The sequence below is a fragment of the Uloborus diversus genome, chromosome 9 (genome assembly GCF_026930045.1).
Source record: "Uloborus diversus isolate 005 chromosome 9, Udiv.v.3.1, whole genome shotgun sequence".
Classification (NCBI taxonomy): Eukaryota; Metazoa; Arthropoda; class Arachnida; order Araneae; family Uloboridae; genus Uloborus; species Uloborus diversus.
The window spans coordinates 33,572,255-33,588,188 of NC_072739.1; the positions used below are offsets into that span (position 1 = coordinate 33,572,255).

The 15,934-nt window shown below is 33.8% G+C and overlaps 1 protein-coding gene across 1 annotated transcript in view; it reads right to left on the minus strand.

The window, feature by feature from the left end:
- Positions 1–369: 369 nt before the first annotated feature.
- LOC129229479 (equilibrative nucleobase transporter 1-like) overlaps positions 370–15,934 on the minus strand; it is a 94,607-nt gene continuing 79,042 nt past the window's right edge. The window contains exons 11-13 of the mRNA XM_054863792.1: positions 8,773–8,971; positions 6,349–6,469; positions 370–2,388 (exon numbers count right to left, since the gene is read on the minus strand). Of these exons, the coding sequence (XP_054719767.1) occupies positions 2,254–2,388; positions 6,349–6,469; positions 8,773–8,971 (455 nt within the window). The 3' untranslated portion in view covers positions 370–2,253. The remainder of the gene's footprint in view (positions 2,389–6,348; positions 6,470–8,772; positions 8,972–15,934) is intronic.

Consider the following 15,934-nt stretch of genomic DNA (forward strand, 5'->3'; position numbering starts at 1 on the left):
AGATGACGGTGACTTTCAACCTGAAGCCGTACTATGGCTGAGACAGCAACAGAAGGAGTTTTATGCAGCTGGAATTGGAACTTTAATGAAACGATAGGATCAAAGCATCAACGTTGCTTTTCCCCACAACACCCCACCTATTAGCTATCGACCTTAGGTTAACATCAACGTTGCTGGAAATTATATGGAAAATGAAAAAAAAAAAAAACATTGTGATTACCATATTAAATTATCTTTTTATTATCTATTGTAACTTAATGACTTTGCCTCGAAGAAATCACAATGAAACATATCTGCTGAGTGTCCCGAAGCACAGAATTTAACGCATGGAATTAGGATAATCCTGAAGCATGTGTATTTAATAATTTTTGCATTTTGAGCTAGCTCTTACTGCCTTCGTGTTTCATATATTTGTTAACGTGAGAGACATAAACAGGAGAATGTCGACTGTCACCGGTGAATCATCGGACTTTATTTGGTGTCGCCGTTGTCTTTGGAATGAGGATTTTAATATTTGCCGGTTAATGTCGACATTAACCATATTTCGGACTCTCACAGCAGCATATACAATTTTTTTTTCTTTTTGTGTCAACAGTCGAGGTTCAAATTCGAAATTTGCACTGTATGCGTTTAATGCAGTGCTGTGAAAAAAGTACTTCATGTCAGCGAGGAATTCATTAGGACTTTCTGGATCAAGGGAGCTCTGGGTTTCACGTGAATGTATCGTGCATTTAAGATACATAATCACACCTTCGCAATTAGCTGATGGGCGGTTTTTGGCAAAGTGATAAATGCTCTGGATTAACATTTCAGTCATTCTTTGGATAAGATACAACTGCCGCGACCATTACTGTAGTTGCAAAAATATTTAGGGGAGCTTACCTTGGGGTTTGGGGAAACGAAAGAAAAGGTGGTTTGAAACCAATATACATAACATTTGCATTATTTTACAATAAAAAATTTAAATATTTCGAGTCCCCAGAAATACACCTCCCCCTCATCGCAACTACAACACTGTCCGCGACACAACGTCGGCTTATGGGCAGGGAACCGCACGAATAGTATATCACTTTAAAAAATTCAGCAAACTGTTACGGTAATTATTACTGTAACATTAAATGTTTGCAGTAGAGAAAATTACAGTAAAATTACTCTGAAAAAGAAAATAAATAAACGATTGCAGCGCCAATTGATACACCATATGACTTACAGTGCGAAGCAAATAAAACCGTATTTCCCCTCACTCGATGTGTCCCAGCTCTTATGGTGGTCAGCGAAGCCGTCTGACAATACGAAGTATCCGAAATTGAATCTACTGTCAACGTTTTTGTGATTTTTAACTCTCGTTTATTATAGTGTAAATTTTAACAGTAAAATAAGATTTTACGGTAGAAGTTACTGGCAACATGGATACCAGTAGCTTTCATCGTAAAAATTTCAGAATTTTTTTGAGTACGATTGTAACGATACATTGTAACGATGAAAAAAATTCAAATAGGTAGCATTCGAAAGAGCATATGGAGATATTTTTTTGATCGAAAAATTATTTGCCCTTGTGACTCTTATCGAGATATTAGGTCTTAAAGGCAGTCGAAATGAAAAGTGCCAAAATAGTTGGCGAGAAGTTGAAGGCATCCACAATTTCCCCGTCTGCGTGTGGCAAGAAAGCTCAATATCTATATGCAAAACTTGCGAAAGCGGTCTTCCGTTGACTTTTTCTTAAAATTTGAACAAACTTTAAGACCTTATATTTCGATAACGGAGACAGAAAAGCAAATAATTTCTGCCTCCAGAGACATGATTTACTATGCTCTTTTAATTGCTACCTATTTAGTTTTATTTCATTATTACATTATCGTATGGTTCCTTGGCAAGGTTTGCTCCCCACATGCGTCCGTATGCCGCGACGAAGGATTTTAAATTTGTTTTGAGTTCAATTGTGAAAAAAAAATTGAGGTTATATAGGTATATGAATCATAATTCTTATATGCTCTGTGCTGAAATACTTTGAAAATTGTACTTCCAAAAACTATTTTGAAGTGTTTTTTGAGATGAAATTTTGTATCTGGATTTGTGACCTCAAAATTTCACGATAGTTCACAGCAAATAAGGAACAGAAAAACCACTGACGCAATTTATAACCGCCTGCAAGAGCAAATATTGTTCTTTCTTCTTCAAACCTGCTTCTTTGCAAAGAAGCAATTGAAAGACAGGTGGTAAGCCAGTTTCGAATTATGATGATATTTGCCGTTATCATCTCACAGTTGAACTTTTTGTGTCCTGTTTTTCTACATTTCTTCTTAAAAAGTACTTTTGTACTGGTGTCACCACTAGCAATATGGGATGGATGAAAGCCACTGCCAGGCAGAAAGTATCGAACACATTTACCTGTAAATGAATAAAGGAACAAATCATTTTTTTAAATATAAATTTCAACTGTCATTGTAATGTTTTATTGCAATAAAAGTATTTTGGCAATTTTTGGGTAAAGAAGAAATATTCTCTGAAGATATTCACTGTACCATTAGCAAAAATAAAGTTAAATGCATAAAGTTTTTCCAAGTTTTAAAACCAATTTTATTGCATTTAGATTGATTAGTTTTTTTCTGAACAAGAAAAAAAAAAAAGCCGTAAAATGTAAAAATTTGTTTTTGTGTGTGTGTGTGTGTGTGTGTGAAGAAATTCCTATATTTGTGCGCTATTTTCTGTTATTCAACTCTAAAATCGTTGATACCGCAATTATGAAGGATAATTCATTAAATTATTTCAAATGTTTCTTTTGCAATACCTTTTGGCTAAGATACTCTTCGTGCTTTATTATTTAACTGGAAATACTTCGATATAATTTAAAGATAATGATTTATAATATCTAACTTAAAAGTCTCTCACTGCAAAGAAAGTTAAATAAATTCATTCAAATTTTTTTATTTGTATTCAATTTGTTTCCTTAAAACCCTGTTAAGCACGCTGGTTTTGTTTGAGATCGTTATTTTTATTTCAGCCATTATTAGATATCACTGTGCTAGTTAGCTGCACAAAGGAGTATTAAAAAATGGTGGCCTCAGACAAAGCCACAGTACCTCAAAATGTTTTCAACAAATAGGTTTTTCAAGCAGTAAGTTACTTGTATCGAAGCCAGGGCCAAGGCAGAACTACATGCAATATACCGACAGCTCGGCCATCTCATCCATCTCTGGCTGTGGGTATATAATTTACTGAGAAAATTATTTGCAGTTTTTTAAGCGTTAAAGTTTTGAAATCATCCAACTAAATGCAATTTATAGCAGCGTTTCGCAACCTTTTCTGATCCGCAGACCGGCAGGAGCTTTAAAAAAAAAAAAAAAAAAAATGGCGAACCGTTGATGGTTTTTCTTTTTTCTAGACATTATTCCATGTCAAGTGACCTAGGGGTCCCCACTCGACCATCTCCGATTTGGATGAAACTTTGTAGAGGTGTAGAGACGTCTTTGAAACTAACATATACAAATTTTCAGCTTCCTAGATCCAAATCCTGAGGATCTATAGGATATCCGAAAAATGCGATCCAAAATGGCGGATCTTTTTGTGTCAAATTGCCAAGTTCAGACTAAGTTTACGGAAAATTTTATCACGCTGGAAGCCTGAAATTTTGGGCACCTGAAGTACAATTGGCCGGTAATATATTAAAGTATTTTTCAGAATTTGAGCACGTTAGATTTTGTGTAGCATGCGCCTAAACTTGTGAAAAAGCGCGATATGGGAAATTTTTCCTAGATTTTAAGTTGTCATAAAATCTGAACAAAAATTGTTCGAAAGCTCATGCTTCGTGGTTCATGCTTCGTGGCTCTATTGAAAAATACTTGTTTTTAATGGGTTACAGTTGCAGAGCTTAAATATGTATTTTCTAAAAGATATTGTCATCCAAAGTGCATATCAAAACCGTTCAAGTGAAAAATAGCCTATTTTCAAAGAGCTATAGCTCAAGTTTGTCACCTCGCATCTTCTTTTCGTTAAAACCATTCGAAAGAACAGATTTTTTCTTTCAAAATAAGTTTTTTTTGATGGTCTTCTTTCGTTTAAGGATAAAAATTTGAGTTCGAAATTCCGTCTCTCGTAACGAATTGCAATCTTTAAGAGCAAGTTGTGGAAAATTTTACTACTCTGGAAGCCTGAAATTTTAGGGGATTGAAGTACAATTAGCTAAACATTAAAGTATTTTTGGAAATTTGAGCTCATTGACTTTTGTGTAACACGCATACAAAATCGCAAGCAAAATGCAGTGGAGAAAATTTTTCCCGGATTTTAAAATGTTATAAATTCTGAACAAAAATGATTCAAAAGCTCATACTTTGTAATTCTACTGTCAATATACACGTTTTTAATGGGTTATAGTTGCAGGGCGTAAATATTGATCCTCTAAAAGATATTGGCATCCAAAGAGGCTGTCAAAATCTTTCGCATGAAAAATGGCCTATTTTTAATGTGCTGTAGCTCAAGTTTGTCACTTTGCATCTACTTTTCGTTGGTACCATTTGAAAGAATAAATTTTTTCCCGTAAAAAAAGCTTTTTTTTTTTACGATGGTGCTCTTTCAGATAAGCGTATCAAAATGAACTTAAAATACTATTTGTCGTTAGTGAGAAACTCTCGTTCCACAATAAATAAAGAATGGTGAATGCCATGGAAACAGACTAATAATGATTTTGGTACTATTTATAAGTCAGAAATTATTTTTATTTATCTTTTAAAAATATACTTTGCAAATGAAATATTATAGAAGAAAATTATCTTGTTCTGTCTGTATCAGACTGCTTTTCAGAGCGGGAAAATTTTTCGGTTTCTATCAGATTTGATTTGCAAAATAACTTTGAAAGGGAATTAAAAAACTATTTCTGAATAATAACAGTTGCAAAATCATTATTAGTCAGTTTCCATGCTATTCACCATTCTTTGTTTATTGTGATACGAGAGTTTCTCGCCAACGACAAATAGTTTTTCAAGTTCATTTTCATACACTTATCTGAAGGAACACCATCATAAAGAAGAACTATTTTTATAGGGAAAAATATGTTCTTTCTGAAGGTGCCAACGAAAAGAAGATGCAAGGTGACAAATTTGAGGTACAGCATATTAAAAATATGTCATTTTTCATGTGAAGGATTTTGACCGCCTCTTTGGATGCCAATATCTTTCAGAGAATCAAAGCTGGTCCGTTATTTTGGATCACACTTTTCGGAGATCCTATATCCTCAGGATTTGGATCTAGGAAGCTGAAAATTTGCATAGGTTAGTTTAAAAGACAGCTCTACATCTCTATAAAGTTTTATCTAAATCGAAGATGGTCGAGCGAGGACGATTTGAAAAATTAGGTCAATTGACCTCGTGTGACTCCTTCCTTCTTTTTCGGGGGGGGGGGGGGGGGAACATACATTTGCGGATCGTTATAAAAATGTCATTTTTTTAATAACAAACTGGGGGGGGAGGACTTTCTACTCGATAATCGTTAAATACGCGTGAAAAACTTCTGAGAGCGGCTGAAGTTTTTTTTTCTCTTCTTTAAAAAATGTAGTAAAATAATAAAAGAATCAATAAATTTACAACTAAAACTTGGTGTTTAAGAAGTATTACAAAAAACATTTAAATGATAAGAATAAGATAAGGAATTATTATAATGATACAGAAGTAATAAACATTGCTGGAAAATCGTAGAAAAAAACGAAAACTAATCGCAAAACTTGCCAGTGGCGCACACAAGGGAAGAGTCTAGGAGGTCCGGACCTCTCCCATTTCCCTTTGGATTTTTTTTTTTTTTTTTTGATTGAAGATACTCCTATGTATGTAGGGCATAAAAGAATTCCAAGAAAAGTAAACAATTATTTTAGGCTTAATGAATTAAAAAAATGAAACTTATTTTATGACTTCTTTCCGCTGCAAAATCAAATTGCATATGAACATTAATTGTTCTATAATGAAGATTGTGTTTCGCTGTTTTTATTGTTAATTATGAGAAAAGTAACTATACATACATTCTTGTGCTTTTTTGTATTTTACTTAAGTATCCGTTATTTATTCAATAATTGATTTTTTACTGTTTTTTTGCTCCCAACAATCGATAAAATCAAAGGAATATGTTTGGCAGTGTGTTTAAATGTGATATGTGAATGGTAGACCTTTAATTCTGGACCTTTCCTTTAAAAAATTCTTGTGTGCGCCACTGAAATTTCCGTACATTGTAGGATATTATTTTTGTTTCTGGTGTTTCATTTTTTGAATAAGGAACATTTTTTAACGTAGACGAGCAAGAATCTTTCGGGGCCGGTCCACCGGTCGTGAATTGCTAGTCTATAGATTAATAAAATATGTTTCTTACATATAGGGCATTTTTTGGAGAAGAAGATTCCCACAAGAATAATGGATACTGGAAGAGACTAATGATTGCAGAGATGGTGCTCATTATTCCAAGAAGTCTGTTGAAGTGCTCAGCGGGGAATCTATGAAATTTCACAATTATTAAATCAAGATGTGAACATTCAATCAGTTTTATCATCTACAGCTAGATCAATTTTTAATATTTAATTTCTTAGTTACTGCACAGTCGAACCAGGAAACCATGCAAAAGTGAAATAATGCAATTTTTTGAGCAGTATTAGAAAGAGCGTTGTAAAACTTGTTTCTGGTCGCATAAATTGATTGCCGTCGTGTCTCCGTTTGATATGTAAAGTCTTCTAGTTTGCCGAAATTTTAAGAAAACTCGCCTACTTTAGCGAGTTTCGGTGAGAAATGGGACACATCTTTCACACACTTGCAGATGGATATCATGCCACTGAAATGGCGTGCCTTTTTAAGTTCACGCTGAATCTACTTGATGACCTTATATGTCGATAACGGAGGCATGAGGAACAGGGGCAAATAATTTTTGCGTCACAAAATGTCTCAACATGTTATTTCGATAGCTACCTACTTCATGTTTTTTCAATTTTGCACTGTTCGTGTAGTTTTCTGGTTAGACTATATTATCTCTGCAAGAGCCAGATGTCTTTTTTACCAGATGACTAATTTAATTCAGATTAACGTCATAACTCCTCCCTCAAACTGCCGACGCATGGAAGTCCCGGAAACGAAGATTTTGAAGGAGCAATTATGACGCCAGTCAGAAGTGGAATGCTACTGAATTTTCTGGAACAAGGCACATAGTTGAAAAAATTCAATAGAAAAATGACATTTCATTCAGAGGGGAAAAAAACTGCAGCCAGCCTTTTCACTGCGCACGTTTTTGTTTATGCGCGTTGAACAATCTGTTGCTTACCATGTTGAGCAAGTCCATAGTTTTTACATAGCATTCGGTACAAGAGCACCAAATCTGGCTCACTATGGCTGTGAACTGCAAAGATATATACTTTTTACGTATATGTACCTTCCATATCAACTAGCTTTCAAAAACAAATGGTCTTGGACTGTTCGCAGCCTCTCAGAAGTAATAAATACGCCGTAATAAATAATAATACAATGCTAACTCAAGTATCTCTCATAATCATACAGGGAGGCGGAAAAATCTTTGACATATTTTAAAATTCATAGAAAAGCAACAAATTGTCGTATCAACTATGGCAGTATCAGAATACTTAGCAAGTTTTCTTATGACAATGATAAAAATAAAAAAAATGAAAAAAAATGAAAAATTTTAAGTTATTTAAAAACAATATTTTTTTCTTATTTTTACGATATCATAAAAAAAATCTTGAACCTGGAAAAGTAGCTTTGTGCAAAGTGTGTATTAATACAATTTGTTTCTTTTCTATGAATTTTAAACGTGTCAAGGATTTTTCCTACTCCATTTACGATTATGGAGATACTTGAGTTAGCATTTATTATTATTTATTATACATATTTATTACTTCTGAACGGCTGAGAAGAGTCCAAGACTGTTTGCTTTTGAAAGATAGTTAATATGGAAGGTACATGTAAGTAAAGAGTATATATGTTTTCAGTTCACAATCATTGTGAGCCAAAAATGGTTTTATGTCCTTGACTTCTTCAATAATTTCTGTTAGGCACTTTTTTTCTAATTTAAACAATCGTTTGGCGCAGCATAGTATAGTAAGGCTCTTGCGCAAAAAATCCAACCAACCAACCATCTATTAATGTTTTTAAATGTGTCAGGGACCCAGTATGTATTACCTTCATTGTTAATGAAAAGTTTCTCAATAATAATGCATCGCTTATGTTTTTTGCTTCCTGCAAAAATGTTTCAAAATATTCAATACCAATATAGGATCTTTGGCAAGAGCAACCCATATCTATATAGGCAATTCGTTAGGAACAGCATTTTTGAAAGTACTAACTGCTAAGAAAAAAAAATTATTGTTTGTAATGTCTTGTGAGAGTTTCAATAAAAATTTTTAATCGATGGAAGTTAATGTTTGTATTATCTTGTGTTTCAATAAAAAAACTTGATCGATGAACTTGAAAAACGTCTTATAGACAACTGGCGCACATTATACGTGGATTAATAAATGTAAAATCAATAAACAGACTCGTCACACTATCTGTTTAGTAGCATTTTTTATCTTAACTTTCACTCTGTGTTACGTTATTTCTTAATTTTTAACAATTCAATACTTTCAATCTAATCATATACCATAGATACAGAACCAGGGGATACTTTTTACTTAAATACCTAAAACTTTTTTATAAACAACATAATTTCATGGAACAAAATATTTGATGCATTACATCATTTTCTGGCCTTTGCGCCCTAAAATTCAACAAACCAAAGACGCGTCATTTTTTTTACCTGATGCGTAAATAGGCGGTGCCTATAGAGAGGAAGAAAGCCCTGAGCATTGTTACTGCGACTATGGAGACGTAGATGGCGGAGTTGGTGTTGAAGAATTTGCAAACTTGAGCTATCATCTCCAAGACTGTCGTCAGGAACATAGGCCAGAAGCAAGAACGGATGACGCGCAGCAGATTTTGCTCTCCATCTCCTTCTTCTAGAATCAAACACAGGTTTCAATGTTAGTATGTGTAGTGTGGTTATGATAAGTTTAAGTTTGACTTTGACGATATTCACTTTTTTTTGGGGGGGGGGGGGTAATAGGAAAGGGCGATATGAGTTGAGTTGAATGACTTTTGCTGGGATTGGCAAATTGGCTGGGATTGGTATTCCTTTTCCTCTCGTCGCTCTTTCACTAAATAACCCCCTCCCCCCAAAGAAAAGGTCAACTTTCTCAAGGTCAAGCTTCAATTTATTAGAGTCATACTGTAGCATCAAAGGAAACATAATATTTACCTTTAGGCGGAAATTGAATGTAGGAAAACAACGGTTTGTCATACTAACGGCCCAGTTAAACCGAAGAGTATTGTGTGCAATTTAATTCCCAAGTTTGTGCGATAAAACGTTGTTTTTCACATTTAAAAATTCAAATCTCATACTGCTGTGTTTATTTTGTTAAAGTTAATTATTGAGTTGGAACATTTGGTGGGCACTCACATGTTTCCTTTTATCATTATTATTTTTTCCCTTGAGACTTTTTTTAGGATTATCTAGAAAAATAAAACGAAAAAAATTTTCCTAGGAAACCAGACTACTGTCCGACCACGGATTGTATGGAATTTTCAAACGTCCAGATAAGACGAATCTATCTGAATGAGGGGGGAAAGTAAAAATTTGATGCCGGTATTCCGCTCATTTGAATGAGACTCTGCTTCTGCAAAAGCTTGCATCGCTAAAAAATAATAGTTTTGTCCATTTCCGGTTGTAAAACGGTTGTTTGTCTTTCCGTACAATCCGTGGTCAGACAGTAATTTATATCATTTGCTTAAGTATACTACTTTTTGAATCTTTAGTAATATTGACACTTTCAGAAAACTTTATTTTATGATCAACTTTTTTCAATTTTGTTCTGAACAGCACATTATTAATGTCCGATGTATGTATAAACTCACGTGTAAAACAGTAAATACGTGAGAGTTGAAGAATTTTTTCGCAAATAAGTTCAGAAAGTGATCGATGTACCACAAAAAAAACCCAGGATGGTGCATATCTCTATATTTTAACGCATTTTAAACTGTGCAAAAAAACATTAAGTTTAAATATAATTGTTTTCATTACTTGAGATTTCCGAAGAAGTCTATTGCAAATATTTCAATGTAGTAATTTTTTTTCCTAGCCATTTTAATTTGTCTCCTCATCTCTAGTTTAAACAGTTTCAATGTATTTATATTATTTGCAGAATTCAGCTATTTGCCACAATTTGATTCATTCATTAAGCGTAAAATATTCTTAACTATCTCCTTCGCAACGCAGATTTAAAATAAATAATTAAATAAATGCTGCCCGTGTATATATGAGGAAGTGAGAAGCAAAGAGATGTAAGCGGAAAAATTTAAAAAATTGGACGTAACCATTACAAACGGTAGGTGAACTTCTCCTTCATGTGGCAAGAGATAGTACTAGCAGCCCTGAGGTGCTGTGTTATGCAGCATGATTTAGAAAAACTTTTCAATGAAAGTCTTCCTAGGACATATCTTTCAAAGCGTGTTATTCAAAACTTGAAAATGTCCACTTACATCCCCTGGCTTCTCGCTGTCTCATTTGAAAAACTAATGTTTGGCAAATATATGTTTCACGTTGGCCAAAAAATGAATGTATTCACTGCCGTGGGCAGGTTAACGGCAGTATCAACAGAAATGAGTTTTCGGAATATTTGAAGAAACTCGTTTTGTATTTCAATGCTAACAATGCGGAAACGTTGGAATTGGACGTTTTTTTCAGCGGAAATCTATTAAGCAAACTTGTACAATATACATATAACAGATGACAGAAATGCCCAAAAAAGGAAAAATTTGCAGCTAGTGCCCATTACCTGCCTACGACAGTATATTTCCAAATCACGGTAAAACGTTTCGTTGCGGATGGGACATTTTGAAAATTTTATCGTGGTTTTGCCCTTTTAAAGATTTTGCAAGTGAGAACTTGTACATTCCTTAACTTTAAAATGCTCAACTTTTAACATGACACCATGCTCGATATCAACGGCACTGGTCTCTGTTACGTTACATTCGCATTAGGGTGTCCAATAAAAAAAAAAATTCAATGTGCAATAAGCGTGGTGTCAACCAGACAGTGTTGCATATTTTATGTAACTGCTCAAAGTTTAATCAAATACGTTTTAAATATTTTAATGATTTTAATCCATCTTTGAAGGAGTTGCTGGGGGACCCACCCCCATCGCAATTTATACTCCTTCCTCCAGAAGATTCGTTTCTCCCTTTTAATTTAGTGTTTGTATCGTCATTATGTGATTTTGTCCTTTTCTTATTTTTCAAGATATTGTTTCATCCATGTATTCTAAATCTATACATTGTTTAAATGTTTTCAATGTTTACATGTTTTTAACGACTGTTTATTTTAAACTAGTACTTGAAGCTTTATGCCCTTTACTTCAAAAAACGCTTACTTTTACCATTTCCATACTTTGTGCTTGATGAAAAATAAATAGTTAAAATAAAAAATGGTTTGCCGGAGTATAGCCCCCAAGGGCTCTTGCGCCATTAAAATCAAATAAACCAACCATCCAACCAAAGGAAAAAAAAAAATAATTTGAATTTTGACATCTTGAATTCAAATTATGTTTTTCGCAATCACGAGTGTGTGTATGTAGGTGTGTGTATTTGTGTGTAGGGGTATGTGTTTGTGTGTAGGGGTTATGTGTATGTCTGTGCAGGCATGTGTGTTTGTGTCTCTGTGCTGGCGTAAGTGTGTGGGTAGTTGTGTGTATGAATGTGTGTGTGGGGGGTATTTGTATATGTGTGTAGGCATATGTGTTTGTGTCTGTGTGCAGGCATGAATGTGTGGGTAGTTGTGTGTATGTGTGGGTGTCTGTATGTATGCGTGTGTATGTGTGTGTAGGTGTATGTGTGTAGGCGTGTGTATGTGTGTGCGTGCGTGCGTGTGTGTAGTTGTGTATGGATGCGCGTGTGTGTAGGACATGGACGTAACCTGGAGACGGGTTTCGCTACAGATATGGGCAGATTCGTATTCGTAAATCCGAATCCGAATTTGATTCACAGCACCTTAACGTGTCAATCCGAATACATTCGTATTCACAAGTGTGAATTCGAATAGATTCATGTTTGCTAGTGTGAATCCGAATACGAAATTCAGATTCATACCTATGAATCCGAATCCGAATCTATTCGGATTCAGACCTATGAATACGAATCCATTAGGATTCACACTTGGATTCACTGAAAAATTCAATTTAAAAGGCCAACATAAATAAATAAATGTTTCTTTGTACCTCGCTACAGTTCGAGTTTTGGGCGTTAGCGAGTTTTTGGATGTATATTTATTGGCGTCAAACTAAGTAATTGACCCGAAAATGAACTTCCTACTATTTGGAGCCCCAAGTCGAATACTAGTGGACCCAGGTTTTAGAAGTCCATAAAAAGTTAAAAATCATGATTTTATGGTCATGAACACTAAAAATTTTCGCTAATTTTTCGTACAGTCAAGTACCCATACTTGGGACAGTTTTGAACTTTTACCTCTAGTAGCATATTAATCATACGTTTTCCATTCGAACGGAGTATTCTATTTTCAGGATGTGCCTTTACGTCCCTTCAAGACAAGGCATAAGTGTGTAGATTTGTCCCTTTACAAATAAAACAAAAAAAAAATGTTCATTCTCCCAAGTTAGGGACTTCCCTAGGGGGTTCGTGATAACGAATTCTTCTCTAGCAGATATAAGACTAGCTTTGAATTCTTCCACAGTATCAGTGGAGTGGTATCGCTGTAAATGGCGTATTAAATTCAAAGTATTCAAAATGTTCACCTGAACTTCTTTAGTTTTTGAGGGAAAACTCGCATCACATATTAAACATAGAGCTCGAATAGATTTATGAGAGGCTCTCTCTAGGGAAATAGCATCGGCATTATCACTCACCGGCTTGAAAAAATCTCCACTTAGTGCTGATCTAAGCGAAAATCACAATTTCTGAAAAGGTTCGCATTCCGAATTCAAAGAATTGTCCTCGGAATAATAAGTAATCTTACTAAAAGAAACAGAAAAGTTCATATTGTTATTAAATAAATGAAATTGAAACCGAAGAAAAATATAAAAAAATCATAGTAGCAATTACCATTAAAAAAGAAAAAACTTGCAAAATAAATAAAGCATATATGAAACGAGATTACCTTTCAATGAAATTAAAAATAATAAATTAAATTGGATACGTACCTATTAAGAGTTAAGCTTAGAGTGGTTCAAAAGAAAACTTTTTTTAGCTAGAGTCCAGGACACACCCTATTTTTTTTTTTTTTTTTTTCAGACGTACTAATAGTATTATGCTGTAAAAGTTTTAGTTTCTTACTCAAATTTTAAGAGGGTGCTGAATTGAACATTAGTCGTACCAAGGAAAATGTCACAAATTTGGAAACATTAATTTCCCCTGCTGTGTTTTTGTAAATAATTTTTTTGCAATGTATATGCATATTACTTTTGTATATTAAAATATGTTTTATTGTTATTTAAGTTCAATGTAATTTTAACGCCCCTCCCCATACTTACGATGTTATGGGGAGGGAGTTGAGCACTCTCTTTCAGTTGAAATAAGAAGTCAAAATTCTTCCGATATATTACTATCCACAAGTCTAAAAATATTGAGGGGTGTCCGGTTATCCTATTAGTAGGTTTTTTTTACATGTATTTTTGAACCACCCTAGTTAAGCTATTTACTTATTCACTAAAAAATAAACATACAATCCTCCTCAACTTACAGTAAGTCAAAACAATGAGGAAAAAAAAAAATGCATGCGCGTTTTATAAGGTAAGAATTCTAAAAAAAAGTCTTCTTTTCAGTCCTTGATGAATTTTATTAAAATATTTGAAATACAAGAAGCATATGGTTTCCTTTTTTTCTTCATGCATTTTATTTCAGGTGTTATTTTTCCAAAAAAAAAAAAAAAAAAAAAAAATTTGAATTCTGAAATTTTGAATTCAAATTATGTTTTTCGCAATCACGAACTGAGACAGGAACCTACTCATTGGAGTTATTGTTTCTAGAAACAGCTCCTGTCCCCCCCCCCCCCCAAGCCTGCCTCTCCTCCTGGGCGGTTACGTGTCATAGATGTGTGTGTGCGTAGACCTGTGTGTATGCACGTAGGCGTGTGTGTGTGTGAGAGTGTGAGCGTGCGTGTGTGTAGGACATGGACGCCTCCGACCAGGAGAAGCGGATTGCTCAGCCGCGCCGCCTGCAGAGGACGGTGGGCGGTGGTGGTGCAAAGACTTCTGGTCCAAGTTGAAAAAGGCACGGAACATCAAAAACGGTCAAATGAGAACAATAAGCAATCGTGATTGCTCAAAAAAAAAAAAAAAAAAAAAAAAATTCAATGTTCTACGCTATTTTTATTCTTTCTCAGTTTATGTACTTCCATATTATTTCCTTTTTTTCCTCAGAAAAAATAAAGGTGTTATTTATTTTGATTGTTAAAAAATTTCTGGGAAATACACCCATACGGATATGGGACTTTATATTGTAGGAAGATTTTATCAAACTAAGATGTGTAATTATTTTTTACTGATTTCTGAACAACTCAAGCTTAGATTTTATGAATTTTTAACCATATATAGGAAAAGAATTATCTAATTTAACAGCTAACTTGAGCATTTTAACTTGTTAGTATCAAATACTATATTTAAATAAATTTAAACTTCAAAAATTCTATTTAAATCAGAAAAATCCGAGTTTATATATATATATTTTAAAATCGTGATTTTTATTAACCCTGTTATGAAGTAAGATCCAACAATTCAAACACTATTTTATAATCTATTTAATAAAATATGTAGAGTTTTTCGTTGTTCTTGAGTACTGATTAAAAATTTCCCAATTTATCTGTTGAAAATCACTGTATTCTGTCAGTGCATTATGTTTTTATACTACATCATTCATTAAAAGTTTTTATGCAGTTTAACCTCAAATTATTTGGCAAAAAATTCCCAGCAGATTCCATCGTTATTTCTATTTGGAATTGCGTTTGAGGAAAAATATCAGCAATTTGACGCAGTAAAAAACATTTATCATCGCTTGAATTTCATTACGTTTCATAACGAAACCACCGTTCTTGCCACTCTAATCTCTCTCAATCCGGTCTCCGTGCTTGGTCATGGCGCGGCCAATGGAAGCAGTATACGAGTCGTTCCTATACCCTATCATAGAACTCTTTGGTACAAACAAGAACAAGCAGTTTTGGACAAGAAGTTTTCGCAGTAGTCAACGGTTGCGATAGTTGAAAATAAATGCGAAATACAAAATACAACCTATTTTTCTTTTACGCATTTTCTGTTTTTTCGTGAGAAATTTGGTTAGTAGAACTATTAGTAAATAATTATCTTTGTGATCGATGCTTCCTTCCGGAGATGGAGTGTTGAAATGTATGTTTGTATTATTGAATAAAAAACCGTTTTCTTCCATCATAATATATTTGTTCTTTTTTTTAAACGAAACGTTTCAGAGAGAATCTGCATTTTCAACGGTACAAGTATCTGTAACATCAACAAATTTTTACAATTAAATTTGGTCCTTTGTAACATCAATCACTGTATATTCATTATATTTTAAAGTTGTGTAATTGAGATAAATTATCTGTGGTAAAATTATATAAACAAATCAAGTTTCAATTTACATGACTTTGGTAGAATTCCACTTTTAAAATGTTTGGACCCATATTAATATTGTCACTTTTCTTCAGAAATTCACTAACATCGAAAACTCGACCTATAGCGAGGTACAAACAGACATTTATTTATTTATATTGGGCTTTTGAATTGAATATTTCAGTGAATCCAAGTGTGAATCCAAATGGATTCGTATTCACAGATGTAAATCAGAAATGATTTGGATTCATAGGTCTGAATCTGAATAGATTCGGATTCATAGGTATTCATAGG